At 54.2% G+C, this 14,294-nt stretch overlaps 6 protein-coding genes across 6 annotated transcripts; 4 read left to right on the top strand and 2 right to left on the bottom strand.

The window, feature by feature from the left end:
* Window positions 1-359: 359 nt before the first annotated feature.
* On the top strand, window positions 360-731 carry W97_05980 (uncharacterized protein; the record flags this gene model as incomplete). Its single annotated transcript, XM_007783861.1, has 1 exon — window positions 360-731. One exon carries the CDS (start codon window positions 360-362, stop codon window positions 729-731), a length of 372 nt encoding a protein of 123 aa, XP_007782051.1.
* A 370-nt stretch (window positions 732-1,101) lies between these two features.
* On the top strand, window positions 1,102-1,476 carry W97_05979 (uncharacterized protein; the record flags this gene model as incomplete). Its single annotated transcript, XM_007783860.1, has 1 exon — window positions 1,102-1,476. The coding sequence occupies one exon, from the start codon at window positions 1,102-1,104 to the stop codon at window positions 1,474-1,476; it is 375 nt and encodes a 124-aa protein (XP_007782050.1).
* Window positions 1,477-5,634: 4,158 nt separating this feature from the next.
* On the bottom strand, window positions 5,635-5,826 carry W97_05978 (uncharacterized protein; the record flags this gene model as incomplete). Its single annotated transcript, XM_007783859.1, has 1 exon — window positions 5,635-5,826. One exon carries the CDS (start codon window positions 5,824-5,826, stop codon window positions 5,635-5,637), a length of 192 nt encoding a protein of 63 aa, XP_007782049.1.
* A 2,380-nt stretch (window positions 5,827-8,206) lies between these two features.
* On the top strand, window positions 8,207-11,225 carry W97_05977 (uncharacterized protein; the record flags this gene model as incomplete). The annotated part of the gene is made up of 5 exons (XM_007783858.1): window positions 8,207-9,380; window positions 9,513-9,733; window positions 9,957-10,526; window positions 10,660-10,811; window positions 10,961-11,225. The coding sequence occupies 5 exons, from the start codon at window positions 8,207-8,209 to the stop codon at window positions 11,223-11,225; spliced, it is 2,382 nt and encodes a 793-aa protein (XP_007782048.1).
* A 360-nt stretch (window positions 11,226-11,585) lies between these two features.
* W97_05976 (succinate dehydrogenase [ubiquinone] iron-sulfur subunit, mitochondrial) lies at window positions 11,586-12,606 on the bottom strand (the record flags this gene model as incomplete). The annotated part of the gene is made up of 3 exons (XM_007783857.1): window positions 11,586-11,909; window positions 11,983-12,509; window positions 12,561-12,606. 3 exons carry the CDS (start codon window positions 12,604-12,606, stop codon window positions 11,586-11,588), a joined length of 897 nt encoding a protein of 298 aa, XP_007782047.1.
* Window positions 12,607-13,265: 659 nt separating this feature from the next.
* Window positions 13,266-14,258, top strand: W97_05975 (uncharacterized protein; the record flags this gene model as incomplete). The annotated part of the gene is made up of 1 exon (XM_007783856.1): window positions 13,266-14,258. The coding sequence occupies one exon, from the start codon at window positions 13,266-13,268 to the stop codon at window positions 14,256-14,258; it is 993 nt and encodes a 330-aa protein (XP_007782046.1).
* Window positions 14,259-14,294: the final 36 nt, after the last annotated feature.

Here is a 14,294-nt window from a genome sequence, read left to right as displayed (position 1 = left end):
AGCCGCGGCAGCGATCCGCCAGGAAGCCTTGCTGATTGCTCGCTCCACAGTGGTCCATCTACTAGGAGGTGCGAGATTAGAAAGAACAAAGGACGGAGAGTGAGCCGTACCAACGAACACAACTTCGCCGTGCCCCAATACCACGCCATGTGTCCGGATCACGGCTGGAGGCCCAAGGAAGTATGGGGATACCGTGACCATACTTACATCGACGACAAACTATCTCTGCTCCGGTTCACCCTACCACAAGCGCTCAGACCAGCCGACTCGAGCTCATTCCGCGCGGCCTCTTACACGCTTCCGCCAAGAACGACAGAAGCTTAGTTCTTGATTGATCACCTCTCTACAACACTATCAAAATGAACAAGAACACTGTAGACGACAATATGCTGTACAACGGCTGGCCCCCGCTGGGCGCCTCCAACAAGCTGGAAAACGAGACAATGCGAACCCTAGGAGCGGAGCTGACAACCGCTCAGAAGAACGAAGCCGTATGCAAGCAAATGGTCCTAGATATCGCGAAGACGAACGAGGAGTTCGCGGTCACTCTTCGTAATTGGTCATACCACACGGCCGCGACCCTACGACAGGACTCCCCGGCGATGGACGACCTTGATAGGTGGACGGCCACCTACCTCGCCCATAGAAACAATGACGTCGAAGACTACATCCGCGCGATTGACGGCGATATGGCCGATGAGGTCGTACAGAGGAGAGTGGCGCATATCTAAAGCACCCCAACAACAGGCCATCTATATGGACAGTGATGCCACGAGCTTAACTAAATTTAGAGTTAAGTCAATCAATCTGAGTGGATCGACTATAGCTCGAGCCATCAATAATCGGCAGCTCACACAACCCTGCAAATCATCAAACAACAGGAATACGTACAACAAGCAGCAACCTGAGATATATCTACGAAGCTTCAAAAAAAAGTTGGACATCACTGATACGAATAATGAACTTCGAATTTCTCACTAAGCTCGACAGACGCATCCGAAAGACTAGTACAGCGAGACCTCAAAGGCAGGTGGACTGATTACTTATGGCGCTCGCCTGTGGACCGGCCAATGCTCAAGAGGTAAGCGTCGAGCAAGGAACATGAACACAGGCAGTGCCACCACACCGTCAGATACACCGGACCGCAAACATTCCCGTCCCTCTCGGAGAAGACCACCCGACTCTAAGCTCAAAGCAAAGCTTGAGGAGCACATGAAGACCACTACGGAGGTTTTGGCAAAGAAGCTCAAGGCTATGCAGCACTTCCAGCTCGCTAAGACGCCAGAGGAGCGAGGTTCCCAGGAGTACCCGGAAGAGCTGCCGTATGTTACGTTCCTTAGTGTGACGTGTCGAGTGCGTGTTTTTAGGAACTCCGTCGCGTTCGCGTTTAACCAGCAGGAGCCCACCTTTAGGGTGCACGGCAAGTGTAGTGTAGATCATAAGCACACGCCGAAGCCAAAGCCAAAGCCGAAATAGATTAGGCTAGGCCTACCAACTCCTTTAAAGCATCTAGGATCTATTTCCCCATATGCTTGAGATAGATGAGGCTCGAGAAAGCGACTTTAAGAGAGAGTATATGGAGTAGTGTATGAAGAACTGGGTGGGAGAGACAGAAGTCGTGGGTCTACAAGCATCCTAAGAAGATCGCGAAGTCACCGAAGCTCCATACAATACATATAGCAACTCTTAAGCTTAAGCACGACTATCTAGGCAGAGAGGAGAAGGTACTATTCTTTGCTAACAATCCCTTTACGGCATTCGTGGTCTATATAGTGAGTAATCTAACCTATTCGGCGCTATTATACCGCAGCTATATAACGAGAACCGGCTAACCAGATCTATAGTGGCTTAAATACTTTATAAGCAAGGGCCGCGTCGAATTTATGCACGCTAATATCGCACCCGGTGACTGATAGGCACTTGTCGACGGAATTGAGGAGCTCAGCAATCTGGACAAGACGGATACTAAGCAGGATCCCGAAGCTACAAAGAAGAAACCCCTTTACTTTATGGTTGGCACTCAGACGATAGTAGGAGCCGGTTTCACCTTTATCCGCGTAATACGGGTCCTTATGCTCGAGTCGTTATGGGTGAAGCGCGACGAGATGCAGCAGATCGGCCGCGTTAATAGGTCCAGGGCGGTGCAGAAGAATTTGTGCACTTTCTCGCATCGCTATATCCTCAAAGGGTTCGCTGTCGAAGAGCACATCGTGCGTCGATCCGCAGGGATAGGGCCCCATGCGAGGCCTACTGTAATACGCTGCCTTTCATCCGGCAAATCCTGCCGAGCGGCCATTTTTCCATTCTGGAAAGATGATGGAGGACAGACTCATGCTAGCGATGCTGTGCGAGAGAGGGGGAGAGTTCGAAATATACCGCGCCTAGTTCCATCATCTATTCCTTGATCAACCATCGCCGTGTTCCATTCCGGCTATCTCATGAGAACCTATGCTCGCGGTTGTGAAAAAGCGCAGTACTCGTATGCTGGACGCATGGGACCAGGGGGCCTGGGAGACGACAGACACCTGACTAGATGTGTGAAGGTTACAGGGCTTCCATGGAGGACGTAAAAGCTCTGATGACTTTTTGGTGTTGTGCTGATGCTGAGCATAGCGGACACTGACGCTACGTACACGTATCACACCCCCCGGCCAGCGCACCGTAGTCTACATCGCCCATGCCGCTCAGAATGAAGCAGCCGCCTTCCGCGAGATTGGCTATGACCCGACGCGTCAAAATTTCGTGAAGTTTAGGTTTGACACACAGCCGTTCGCACGTTCCATGCTAGGCAAGGGAGGTATGAGAGCGGCGAGCCTACTTTTATCAATAGATCTGGCATTGATGAATGAATAGGCCTTCAGCAAGTGGCTCTGCAGCTACAGCTAGCAGGGTTTGGACACCGTAATAAGAAGGGCAAGAGAGCGCCAGCCGGAGCCCACAACGCCGCCAACGATACCCTACGCACATTATAGACCATAATCGCACTCTCTATCATGCGTGTGCAGTAGAGGGATTACAGCTTCGATCCTAGTCACCCCGTTCCGTGCGAACTGATTGGCGACACGGTTCTCATCGCCGTCGACACCGAACACCACCGTTAAATAAATATCCTTACAGAGGTTGGTGTCTGCGTTCTCGACACTCGGCACACCCAAGCTGGAAGGGCGAACGAAGAGCCGGGGCGGCTGGCAACAGCAGATAGCATGATTGATGAACTCCGATCAGCACTAATAGAACAGATAATGCTCGAGGATACTAATATTATAATATAAGCCTTACTAATGAGGTCGCGTAAAAAGACACCCGCCTAGCTAAATACGAAGCGCATCTATCAGACACGTGACGCGGAGCCACCAAACAGATCCAAGCTCTTCAACAAGATGGCGGAGGCGATGCAGTTCGCATAAGCCAGCGTTGTTGGCGGTGCGAATTTGAAGGCGGTGAAAAAGAAGAGCTACGTTGGCTTAGCCGACCAGAACTCATTGACTATAAGATGAACACTACCCGTTGCATTGAGAATTCCGAGCAGCACCAGGCCATCTGGTGTCTGGCCCGGGTGTGCGCCGTTCGACCAGGCTCGCTAGGAATCTTAGGCCAATACGGTCGTACCGAGTCTATTAAATGGAGGTACCTCGAGTTTATGGCAGGTGATAAGAAAGGCAAGTTCAGCGTTAAGGTCACCTTTAATAACATCATGATCAAAGCACCAGGTAATCTAGACGCACCAGTGCAAGAGCGTCCGTTGGTCGTTAACATCACCTCGCCCTCAAAAGCCAATATTAGACTCTCGGTGCCTCACCGCCTACTCACTATCGCCCTTCGGAGAAAGCTCCTTATTGACATCAACTCCCTTGACGAGCTGATGGAGTCACAGCTCCAGTTCATCAGCAACTCCGCGAGGCTAAGCAGCGAATCTCTCCCAGGTCGATAATAGTCGACGCCACCATCTCTAGTCTCTAGAAGTCCTTAAAGGACATCTTCGTTAAGAAGGCAGCGCTAGAAAAGGTGGATGCGCGTCTCTAAGCTTAAGCTACACAAACTTAGGTCTAGCTCGGCGAGGTTAAGCAACAGCTCCGGTAGTATGCTCGGAGGGGTACTTGAGGGATAAGGAGCAGAGGGAGCAACTCCCGCATTCAAAGCGAAGTGGGCCTCCATGATTGACTACCCGGCAGACGTCAAGGCACGCATGGAGCGCTACTTGGATAGCACTAAGAAGTGGGGCTTGAAAAGGTACTTCCAGCGGCACAACTATTGGCACCAAAAGCTCCAGATCATCAAGGGCTGGGTCGCCGATGGGGCTACAAAAGAAGATGCCATTAACTCGATCAACAATTGCATCTGGCAGCGGTCGCTCAAGATGAGTTCGAGGGAGGCAGCCACACGGCAGTTCACGCGTGAGGAATTGAACCAACGCCTCCCAACATTAGAGACCTAACTGGCATCCGCCAACCAGGAGCGCTTTAGACTACAGCTCATGCTTGCGAACACAGGCAAGACTATTGAGATGGGCACCGAACGCAACCGGCGCCTACACGACAGAGTCTAGGCGATAGAGTCTATCGAGCAGCTGCCGCTGAGGGTGGTGGAAGCGGAAGAGGAGATTGATGAACAGAACGCGCGGCTATAGGAGATGGTTGACAAGACTACACAGGCGCGAGACGAGACACCGACAACAAGTCACGGAATCACTTCCAGGCTGGGTTTGGGGAGTACCACGTCCTTCTGACGACGTGTGAGATGGCCAAGACCGGACACGAGGACTGGCGAAACCCCTAGCTAGAGTTTAAAGAAAAGGCACAAGAAAGCTTCTCTAGACCCCGGGAAGGTTCAGATTCTATGGCAGCGACGCCCAGCAGACGTTATTTCCCGACCATGCTTCGAAAGTGGGACAAAATTTACCTAGACGAAGCGCATAGAATTCAGAAGAGTAACGCATCAAAAGTTTTCCCGAACCTGACAGGTAATACCGTCGACCCGATCAAACTTGAGTTGAGTAGCATGAATGGAGGGGGGGGGGAAGGACAAACGCTGGATAGGTAGGGAGAAATTTTGAACGGCTACAGGAGCTGATACAGATACGCGAAACGAGTCAGTTGATGTTGCTTTGACTTTTGGTGGGCGGTGAGGACCTCCAACGTACGATACAGCCAAGACAAGCGCGAAGGTTGACGAAGAAGCATCAGCCGAAGCATCAGCTGAATCGGCCGCGATGTGCGACTTCTCCGAACACGTGATCGAACTGGTCGAAGCGGATGTTGTATAGTACGTTCAGCGGCTGTAGTAGGAAATTTCAATACTGGATTGCAGTCGACAATCATGTAGCGCGGAAGGACGGATTAGGTAGCTCATGCCATAAGAATGAAACATTATTCCGACATTTTCTTCCCCGATGCGACATTTACAGCAGCCCTGTCGGCCAAAAGAACGCAGACGTGGTATACCAAACACAGATATAGACAAGCCCATCTACTACGATTGCCCAGGAAACCGCACTACATTGCCGTTCCTGCTGTTGGGATTCTCTCCAAACGGCCACCATCACATTCCCGCCAACCCGCTCCAAGTACACCACACTTTACATCAGACAGTCGTAACGCTTTCAGTCTTCCGCTTCACTTCAGTCTGGTGTGGTGCTTATGCCGGTGCGCGGTCCTTGCGCGCCTGGAGCTTCCTGTTGATGAAGAGAGCTAGGAGGAGGATGGCGACGACGCCGATGATGCAGAACACGAGGATGACGCCGGGCTCTTCCTGGGCGAAGTTGCGCTTGGCGAGGTGGCTGATGGTTGCCTCGCTGCGGGCGATGAGGGAGTGGTCGAAAGCGGCCATTGCGATTGTGCGAAGCTGCCTACGAAATGGGAATGCGTTAGCGGGGGCCTCCAGTGTAGTATATCCAATGGCCGAGGATATAATGCTGGCTCTCGTCGACCTGGTATTGGCGCATCCTGAGGTAGTTGTTTAGTTGCCATCAAGCGGAGTACTTGCAGGCTCTAAGTAAGCGAGTTGGGGGCAGGGTTCGGCTTCTACTGGCGAAGAGCCGCGCAGCTGAAGAAGAGGGTCCGGTGGACAACACATAGCGCATACCTGAAAATGCTCTTGATGTAGCAGTAGTCGCCCGGCTATATCGATATTGAAGCGGCTACTGGACCGTGTAAGCGACTCTCCTGCGAACTTTGGCCCTCGGAGGGCTGGTGGTTCCCAACGAAAAGGAAGCTTGGCCGGGGCCAACTTCGGCGGCAAATTTACGGTTGTAGACAAGAGAGGCTTATCGAGGGTGCGCTCAGCGACAGGCGTGCACACATTGTGCGAAATTCGACTCGAACTTGCTGAGGCACTTGTCGCGGTCTCGGGTCGCGATCGGACGGCTCGACAGTGAGGTAGCTCCGGAGCCGTCTTCACGGTTCAATCGCAGAAGAGAGATGCCAATGGCGACTTACAGTATGTTTTGAGGCTTCTAGGAAGACTTGCGAAGTTGTGGAAGCTGTTTGGAACTGGAGGTTGTGGAGAGGAGCTGTGAGGTGGTGGGCGAAGAAGGCTGGGCGTCGGACTCGGGAGAGTTAAGCTCTGCAGAACGGGTAAATCGGCTAGTGCAACAGTGGTTAGGCTGGCGGGTCCACCACGAAGAAGCAAAATGAGCACCGCATGCTTGCAACGAACCGTGGGAGCTTGGAGATGCTCCAGCAAGATCTCGTAAACTCACAATTGGTCGAGGTGTTCAACACTGCCTTCAAGCACGAAGCTGCGCGATGATGGGTGAATCCAAAGCTGAGAAGCTCGCGGATGCGGACAACCTCAGGCTCGCAACAAGCGGGGGAGCATCTCGCAACCTGCCGCTCTGCAAGGGTGTCAATGACCTATGTCATAGCGCTTGAGCTTATCACCTGCGATGCGGTGTTGTGTAGTGGCCCGAAATTGACGGTGATCGTCTTGCACAAAGCGTTCGAAGTGCAAGCTGACAAGAGCACTTAACAGCATGAAATCCCATTCAAAACGGATGACTTGACTTTCCAGGTGTTGAAGTATCCTCTCAGTCCCTCCGGCAGGGATATGAATCAAGCTTTCTCGTCGTTGAACGCCAAGTCTGGGGGACACGACCCTTGCGGGCTGACGATCTCCCCGACAACGTCCCCTGAAGACTGGGTAATAGATGCATTTTCGATAGCACTACTCGCAGTTCCTCGTGAATACTGATGCCTTTTGCAGGTGATGAAGAAGGCCGGAGGGAGCGAATAGGCTTCCTGGAGCGCGCGTTCCATGCAAACCTCGTGCTTCCATGTTGTAAAGCTACCGGGCTGGAATATCCAGCAACATCTGGAGGCGTTTTCTTGCACTATGTAGTGCTTGCTCGTCTCCCTGCAGCTGCTGCAATGTGTGTGTTCGCTGGTGGGCGATGTGCATGCTAGTGGGCATGTGCATGCGAGCACGAAGTTTCTGTGTGAGACACTGGAGGAGCGCGAGATTGAACGAACAGCTAGCGAGGGGAGCTTTCTCGTTCAAGGCTATTGTGGAAAATCATCTTCGGGATGTAGAGGGATAGTAGCAGGAAGCTCTTAGGGAGATAGCGCTGAGTTTTGAAGAGATATGTCGGCTAATGAGCTTTTCGAAGCTGGGCAGAGTTTTAAGAAGTTTCCTGTCAATGGACCTGACCCAATGCCGCCCAAATATTAGGATTCAATACTAACCTACAGTATTCAAGAAGTGGAAGGCCACAGTCGCTGTTAGATCATGTCACAGTCGTTCACCTTCCACTTCACTCGTCTGCAAATTACTGCAATCTCCCCACCACTCGGTGTCATTCTACGCAGTTCTCCTTGCAATCAATCATTCATTCACACGAAGATCGAAGAGTAACTCTGTTCCATCGTTTCGCCTCCACTGCACCTGCGTCTCCTACCTTACTTTCCCACAACGCGAAGCTCCTCCAGCTGGGTTTGGAAGGCGCGTGCGATGTCTGCCCACCATTCACCATAGGACGTGAAAGTCTCCTGTCACTTCACGATTTCGCTGGCGCGAGCCAGCTGCAATGAGCGCCATCTAACTCCCGCAGTCGCGTCATCTCCAAACTTTGCTGGATTCGAATATCGCGCGCTTGTCTGGCTGCAGTGTTATCAGTGAAAGGCACGATATCGGAGAGCCTCCCATCTGATATTGGGGGCATTGCGTTTTTCATTCATAAGTTGAGGGGAGAGTGAACTCTTCAAGTGGCACCATGGCCGACGCACCTCCATCAACATCAGCAACAGGCCGAAAACGACTCAACATCCGCCTGACCTTGCGCCACTACGGAGCCGCCGACATAGTCCGCGGCAATATCGAACTCGCCGCGCTACGCCCAGTCGCCGCCCTCAACATCTACACTGAGGTCCTTGCTAAGACGTCAACTGGCCATCCAGTGGCCTTTCTTAACCGCTCGCTTTGTTATCTACTTCTCGGCTATCCGTCACTCGCAGTGTACGATGCGCATCGCGCCTTTCTCGGCGGCCTTTGGGCGCTTAAGGATCATGTGGACTTCAGGACTTTGACCCGCCAGATCGTGTCCTATGGTTATCATGTAGAAAAAGCATTAGCAACCGACAAGACAAGCCTGACGGCGCTTTGCCGCTTCGTGGGAGGAGATGCTGTGAGCTGGCTCAAAACCGACCTGGCGGCATTGATTCTCGAACCGCTGCCGGTAGGCATAGCTGCGAACGAAGCGGAATGGCATTTCACCAACGACGTTATCATGAAGGCCTACTGGCGCCTCGCGTATTCGCTATGGAAGTGTGGCGGCGGTGCCATGCGGACTGCCCTAGAAGTATTGGCTGATGCTCGGAGCCGGAGCTACAGGCTTTGGGAGGAACAGAGACCTTCGTCCGGTTCACGCAACAAGGTTGCCCCCAAACCTGGCCAGTTGTTTTTCGACGCACCGTTGGATGGATACCCACCCTTGGACGGATACTTTTGGGCATTCACCGAGCTGGAAAACCGCATCATGACAGATATCGATCAGATCGGCAGTCGGACTGGGACGAAAGGCTTGTTGAGCACGCGGTACACTAAGATCCGGAGAGAACTTTATCCCTGGGATCAAATCAGCCTGACCGCGGAAAACATCGATAGGAATATTCAAGTGCTCAACGCGCATTTCCGAGACCTCCTGTCATCATGTGAGATAAAACCTTTCCTGGAGGATGGCAAAGCTGTCAAAGCAAGACTGTATGCATCAGCAGGCTCCGATACTCCAGCTGGCACGTGTCTGTGCATCGAACGGAGTAACCTTCACGTGACTTCAGGGGATGGCATGACCGGCCATACTCTCTGCCACTCCTGCGCGGCTGTTTTGACGGGTCCTGTTGCGTCGATCAAGGCCTCCAACGAAACGCATCGTGACGGGTTGCAGCCCTGTGAGTATTGCAAGGATGCTGTCTATTGCAGTTCGGCATGCCGGGAGTACGGGGGTCGCACCCATCTTCACAGCTGTGATATGGAACTTGAAAAGTACCTTTCTACCTACAGCGTTGAAAACAGTTGGTCAGGCGTCCCAGAACCCCACATGCGGCGTCTGCTCAAGCTGATGATGTTGCGCGTCATCACCACTCAGCGGTCTAAACAAGAGCATCCGCTAAACATCCCCTGGGTCAAGGTGTTGGACGGTAACTTAAGCTCCGCACGTAAGCTGCCGGACGACCGAGGAGACCAGTCGAGGGATTTCCTTACGGAACCTTGTACACCCGAGATAGCGACTATCTTCCCTGAGGTAAGTGCAGTACATGGGCGATGTCTAGGAAACATCCTTGGAATTTTCCGTTGGTCCGCCGAGCACTTCCATCTTTAGATGAGCCAACTACGAGCTTGCTTCATCAGTCCGGAGGGCCTCAAGCTTGAAGTTGCAGCATTGCTCTGGAGGCTCTAGAAATATGCCCCACACTGAAACTTCTGGCCGCTCTGTTGATCTCCACAAACACTGACAACCTGAGCAGACATCACCAGCCCAATCCATGCTACCGGACCACCAAGATGCATCTCTGGTCCCCTGGTCCTACGAAACTAACGTCCGCCATCCAATCCACATCCTCTTCACCAACGGTGGTCCCGATCTCGCCCTCGACATCACGAACTTCGACGGCTGGGTTCTCAACACGGTCGCCGCCAAGCTCGAAGCCACTATGCGCATCACGCGCGCCCCGCGTTTCGAGAAGTTCTTCGATCACGACGGAAGGCTGATTGGACAGCGCGTCGCTGCTGCCCCGCAAGCTAAAGACGGTGAGACCGTTTGGATAGGGAGTATCCACCCGCTGGCAACGCTGATTGACGTCGCGAAGCCGGGAGAGAGGGCCAATACCAGGCTGTATGAGCGAGGTGGAACTGTAGTCGCGTATGCTGATGCCGATCATCCGGATCCAGCGACTGCACCAGCTGTGCCGGGGAAGATAAGGCTGGACTCTGTTGTCGGCCTCCCATCGCCATTGCAGCGGGCCGGACTGGATTCACTCACCACCAAGGCAACCGGGCGTGAGAACCCCGATACTGAGATGCTAGACGTGAGCAACGTAAGTTCCCGACCTACTCAACCACGTTTCCCCGCTCTTCTCAAGCTCGGCGAGAGTTCCCACGACCACTGGATCGTCGCTACCATCCTACCTCACATAAACGCTCCGCCGCGATGCTAACGGCGCCTTGCAGCCAGCCCAACCCGCGAACAACCCTCCCATCCCCGCCGGCGCACAGCTCCTCCGCGACGACGCGGTTCAGCCTCTTCCCAATCCTAACGACCTGGCGCCTGACTGGACGCCGAGACCGCCTCGGCCTCGGCCTCATAGAAGCCAGCTAGCGAGGTACGTGCTACATCTACCCCTATGATTTCTCAGTCCTGGGCAAGCAAAAGAACGAAGCACAAAGCTCTTGAGAAGCGACGTTCAGCCGCCCATCCCGCCCCTCCCTCTCCGCAAAATCCAGCTGCAACCTCCACTAACTCCCCAACCAGCCGCCACACTCCCCCAAGCCCCCACTCGCGCGGTCATCGCAGCTCCGACGCTACCTCCCGTGCTGGCGGCAGGTCGGGCAGCGAGCGGGACGGGGACTCGATGCTCGACGCCTCGGTCACGGACTGGACTGAAGAGGATGAGGAGGTGATTGACGACTATGACGATGACGACGATGATGACAGCGACTTTGAAGAGGCTATGACTGAGATTATTGAGACTATTGAGCGGGAGCATGGCCGGCAGAGGGACTCTAGTACGGGTTGAGGAGCGGTGTGCTCGGGACATTTGGAATGAGGTGTAGGATTCACAATCGTGGCATGGGATTTTGGGCGTTTGCTATATACCCTTCTATAGATGTTCTGCCGGATGGGAGTGGAGAGTGTTTATGAAGGGGGCAGGGGGATCGGCGAAACCGCCATCTGAAGGGGCGGCACTCAGGGTTGGATATCACGTGCGCTTGTGCTGGTCTGTTGATGCCACGGAGGAAAGTGTGGAAACTGTAACATGATTCATAGCTACACGAAACCATAAAAGCACAGGAGCGCAAAAGTCTGCCAAACAGAACTAGCTCACGCTCTCTCACAAAAACTCCCTCCCGCCAAACCCCCCACATACACCCCCCTCTCAAGTAAACGCCATACTCTTCTTGATCTCCGCAATCGCCAGCGCCGGATTCAGCCCCTTCGGACACGTCCTCGAGCAGTTCAAAATAGTGTGGCAGCGATACAGACTCATGCTGTTGTTGAGAGCGTCCTGGCGCTCAGCCTTCTTCTCGTCGCGGGAATCCGCGATCCAGCGGTACGACTGCAGCAGCACTGCGGGACCGAGGTACTCTTCGCTGTTCCACCAGTAGGACGGGCACGAGGTGCTGCAGCACGCGCACAGGATGCATTCATAGAGACCGTCGAGCTTCTTACGCTCGGCTTTTGATTGGCGGTATTCGCGGCCCTGTGGAGGTGTGGGGTTAGTGAGACTGGTTGGACGGGATGTAGAGGGTTTGAGAAGGGGAAAGGAGACTCACATCCGCCGGCGGGGTCTTTCTCTGCAGATACGGCTTAATCGAGCGATACTGCTTGTAGAACTGCGTGAGATCCGGCACGAGATCCTTGACCACATATGTATGCGGCAGCGGGTAGATCCTCGACGCCGTCTTCGTGTCCGTCGGGATGCGACACAGACAAGCCAGTGTGTTGACCCCGTCGATGTTCATCGCGCACGACCCGCAGATGCCCTCCCGGCAGCTCCGCCGGAACGTCAGCGTCGGGTCCACCTCGTTCTTGATCCGGATCAGCGCGTCCAGCATCATGGGGCCCGTCTTGTTCAGGTCGAGCGTGTAGGACTGCATCCGCGGCTTCTGGGTCGGCTCGTCGGGGTTCCAGCGGTAGATGTGGAAGGTCTTGATCTTGGAGTCTTTCTCGGGGGCCGGCTCTTTGATGGTCGAGGTCTTGGATTCGGGGACTACGGGCGCGCTTTTGGAGGTTGCTTCGCTGAAGCTGCTGATGGGGTCGACGGAGGCGAAGCCGCGCTTCCAGACGGGTGAAACTGCCCCTCTTGTCAGCGCTGTGAGGCATGAGGGTTGTGCTGAGTGCGTGTATGTACCCCGGAGGCTGTTCACGAGCCGTGAAGAGGAGCGGAGAGCGGCCATTGTGTGTGTAGGTGCTTGTTGTGGTTGTTGTTTGAGAGGCGTGGAGTACCAGCGAGGTGACGATATTGAAGTCTGGAGAGGCACGGGAGCGGCGAATTCGGCTGACACCTCGGGATTCAATCGCCAGCTTGTGATTCGCTGTCGATTCTCGTAGATTATCTCAGCACGAGAGCCCGGTAATTTATTTTATTTACGGATATCCAGAACACGCGAGAAACGTCAACGCCTCTTGGACGACTACTATTCAGTCGTCTAGATCGCGACAGGAAATTTGACTACCGATATCCAGGCTCGAAAGAGAACCCCCAGGAGTTGAGATCTAGATCCTCGGACGAGATTCCTCCTCTATGACTGCCATTTAGTAACGTTATGTAATTTCTCAAATTATAGCCATCAGATTGTAGGCTCTCAGTCAAAGCCCAAGATCGTTTCAAGCTATACTTTAGTCTTATCCCTTACTGTCCGTCCTTTGGACTCGATCAATTTAGCAATTTCACCTGAAGCCGCTTGTATATGACACTTTCCAGCCGTGCCCGTGCCCCGCCCTAAAATCTCCTATGCGACATCTGCGCCGAGCCTACACTTCCACATCTCCGCTACTGTTCAGGGCATCACCCACCCGCATATCTCTCCACCTTCTCCCCCGTCGATTCTCCACCATGTCCTCCCCACGACCCGCAATCCAGCTCATCCTCGACTGGGACGGCACCCTCACCAAGCGCGACACCCTCGCCGTCCTCGCCAACATCCCGGCCGCCCACCGCGCCGCTCAAGATCCGGACCCCTGGCGTCCCATCACGGACGTCTACGCCGCCGACTACGCCGCCCACGCGCGCTCGTACCGCCCGCACACCGCGGCGCGCACGACCCTGGCTGCTGAAGCGGCTTGGTTGGGCAGCTTAAGGGAAGTCGAGGAGAGGAGTGTCAGGCGGGTTGAGGAGGCGGGGGTTTTTAGGGGGGTTGCGGCCGGGGATGTGGAGAGGGGCGCTGAGGCGGTGGTGGAGAATGGGGATGTGGAGCTGAGGCGGGGATGGGAGGGGATGTTTTTGCTGGGAGAGAGGGGAAGGGCGGGCAATGAGGAGGTCAAGGATGGAGGAGAGGGAGAGGCGGGAGAGGTAGATGTCAGCATCATCAGCGTGAACTGGAGCGCCACCTTTATTAGGGCGTGTTTGCTGCATGCTGTTGCGCGGGCGGAGTGGTGCGATGAGGCGCAGCGTGATAAGCTGCGGGAAGCAGTGAAGCAGGTCAGGATTATTGCGAACGAGATCGAGGGACTACACGATCCGGACGGCTCCTCAGGGTTGCTGAACAAGAAGGACGAGGACGGGATCAGGACGAGCGGCGATAAGCTGCGCTGCATGCAACAGATACGACCGGGTCAGGAAGAAGGACTGGTGGTCTACGTGGGCGACAGTCCGACCGACCTCGAATGCACCGCCGCTGCTGATATCGGGATATGCATACGGGACGAGCCGACGAGCAGCGCACAGAAGGAGCTTGCTGAGACGTTGGACCGTATCGGAATTGCGTGTGCGGAGCTGAGTAGTTTAAACGATGTTCAGACGCCAGGTCAGAAGAAAGAAACGGTTTGGTGGGCTGGAAGCTTGGAAGAGGTGGTGCAGATGATCAAGCGTATAACCGGAGGCGTATAAGACAGGGAGAGAGCTGCGCCGCGTTTCTTTGCTTGT

Source organism: Coniosporium apollinis (assembly GCF_000281105.1).
Source record: "Coniosporium apollinis CBS 100218 chromosome Unknown supercont1.29, whole genome shotgun sequence".
Taxonomy (NCBI): domain Eukaryota; kingdom Fungi; phylum Ascomycota; class Dothideomycetes; genus Coniosporium; species Coniosporium apollinis.
Note: the sequence above shows the minus strand (reverse complement) of the source record. Positions and strands in the feature narration are given on the sequence as shown.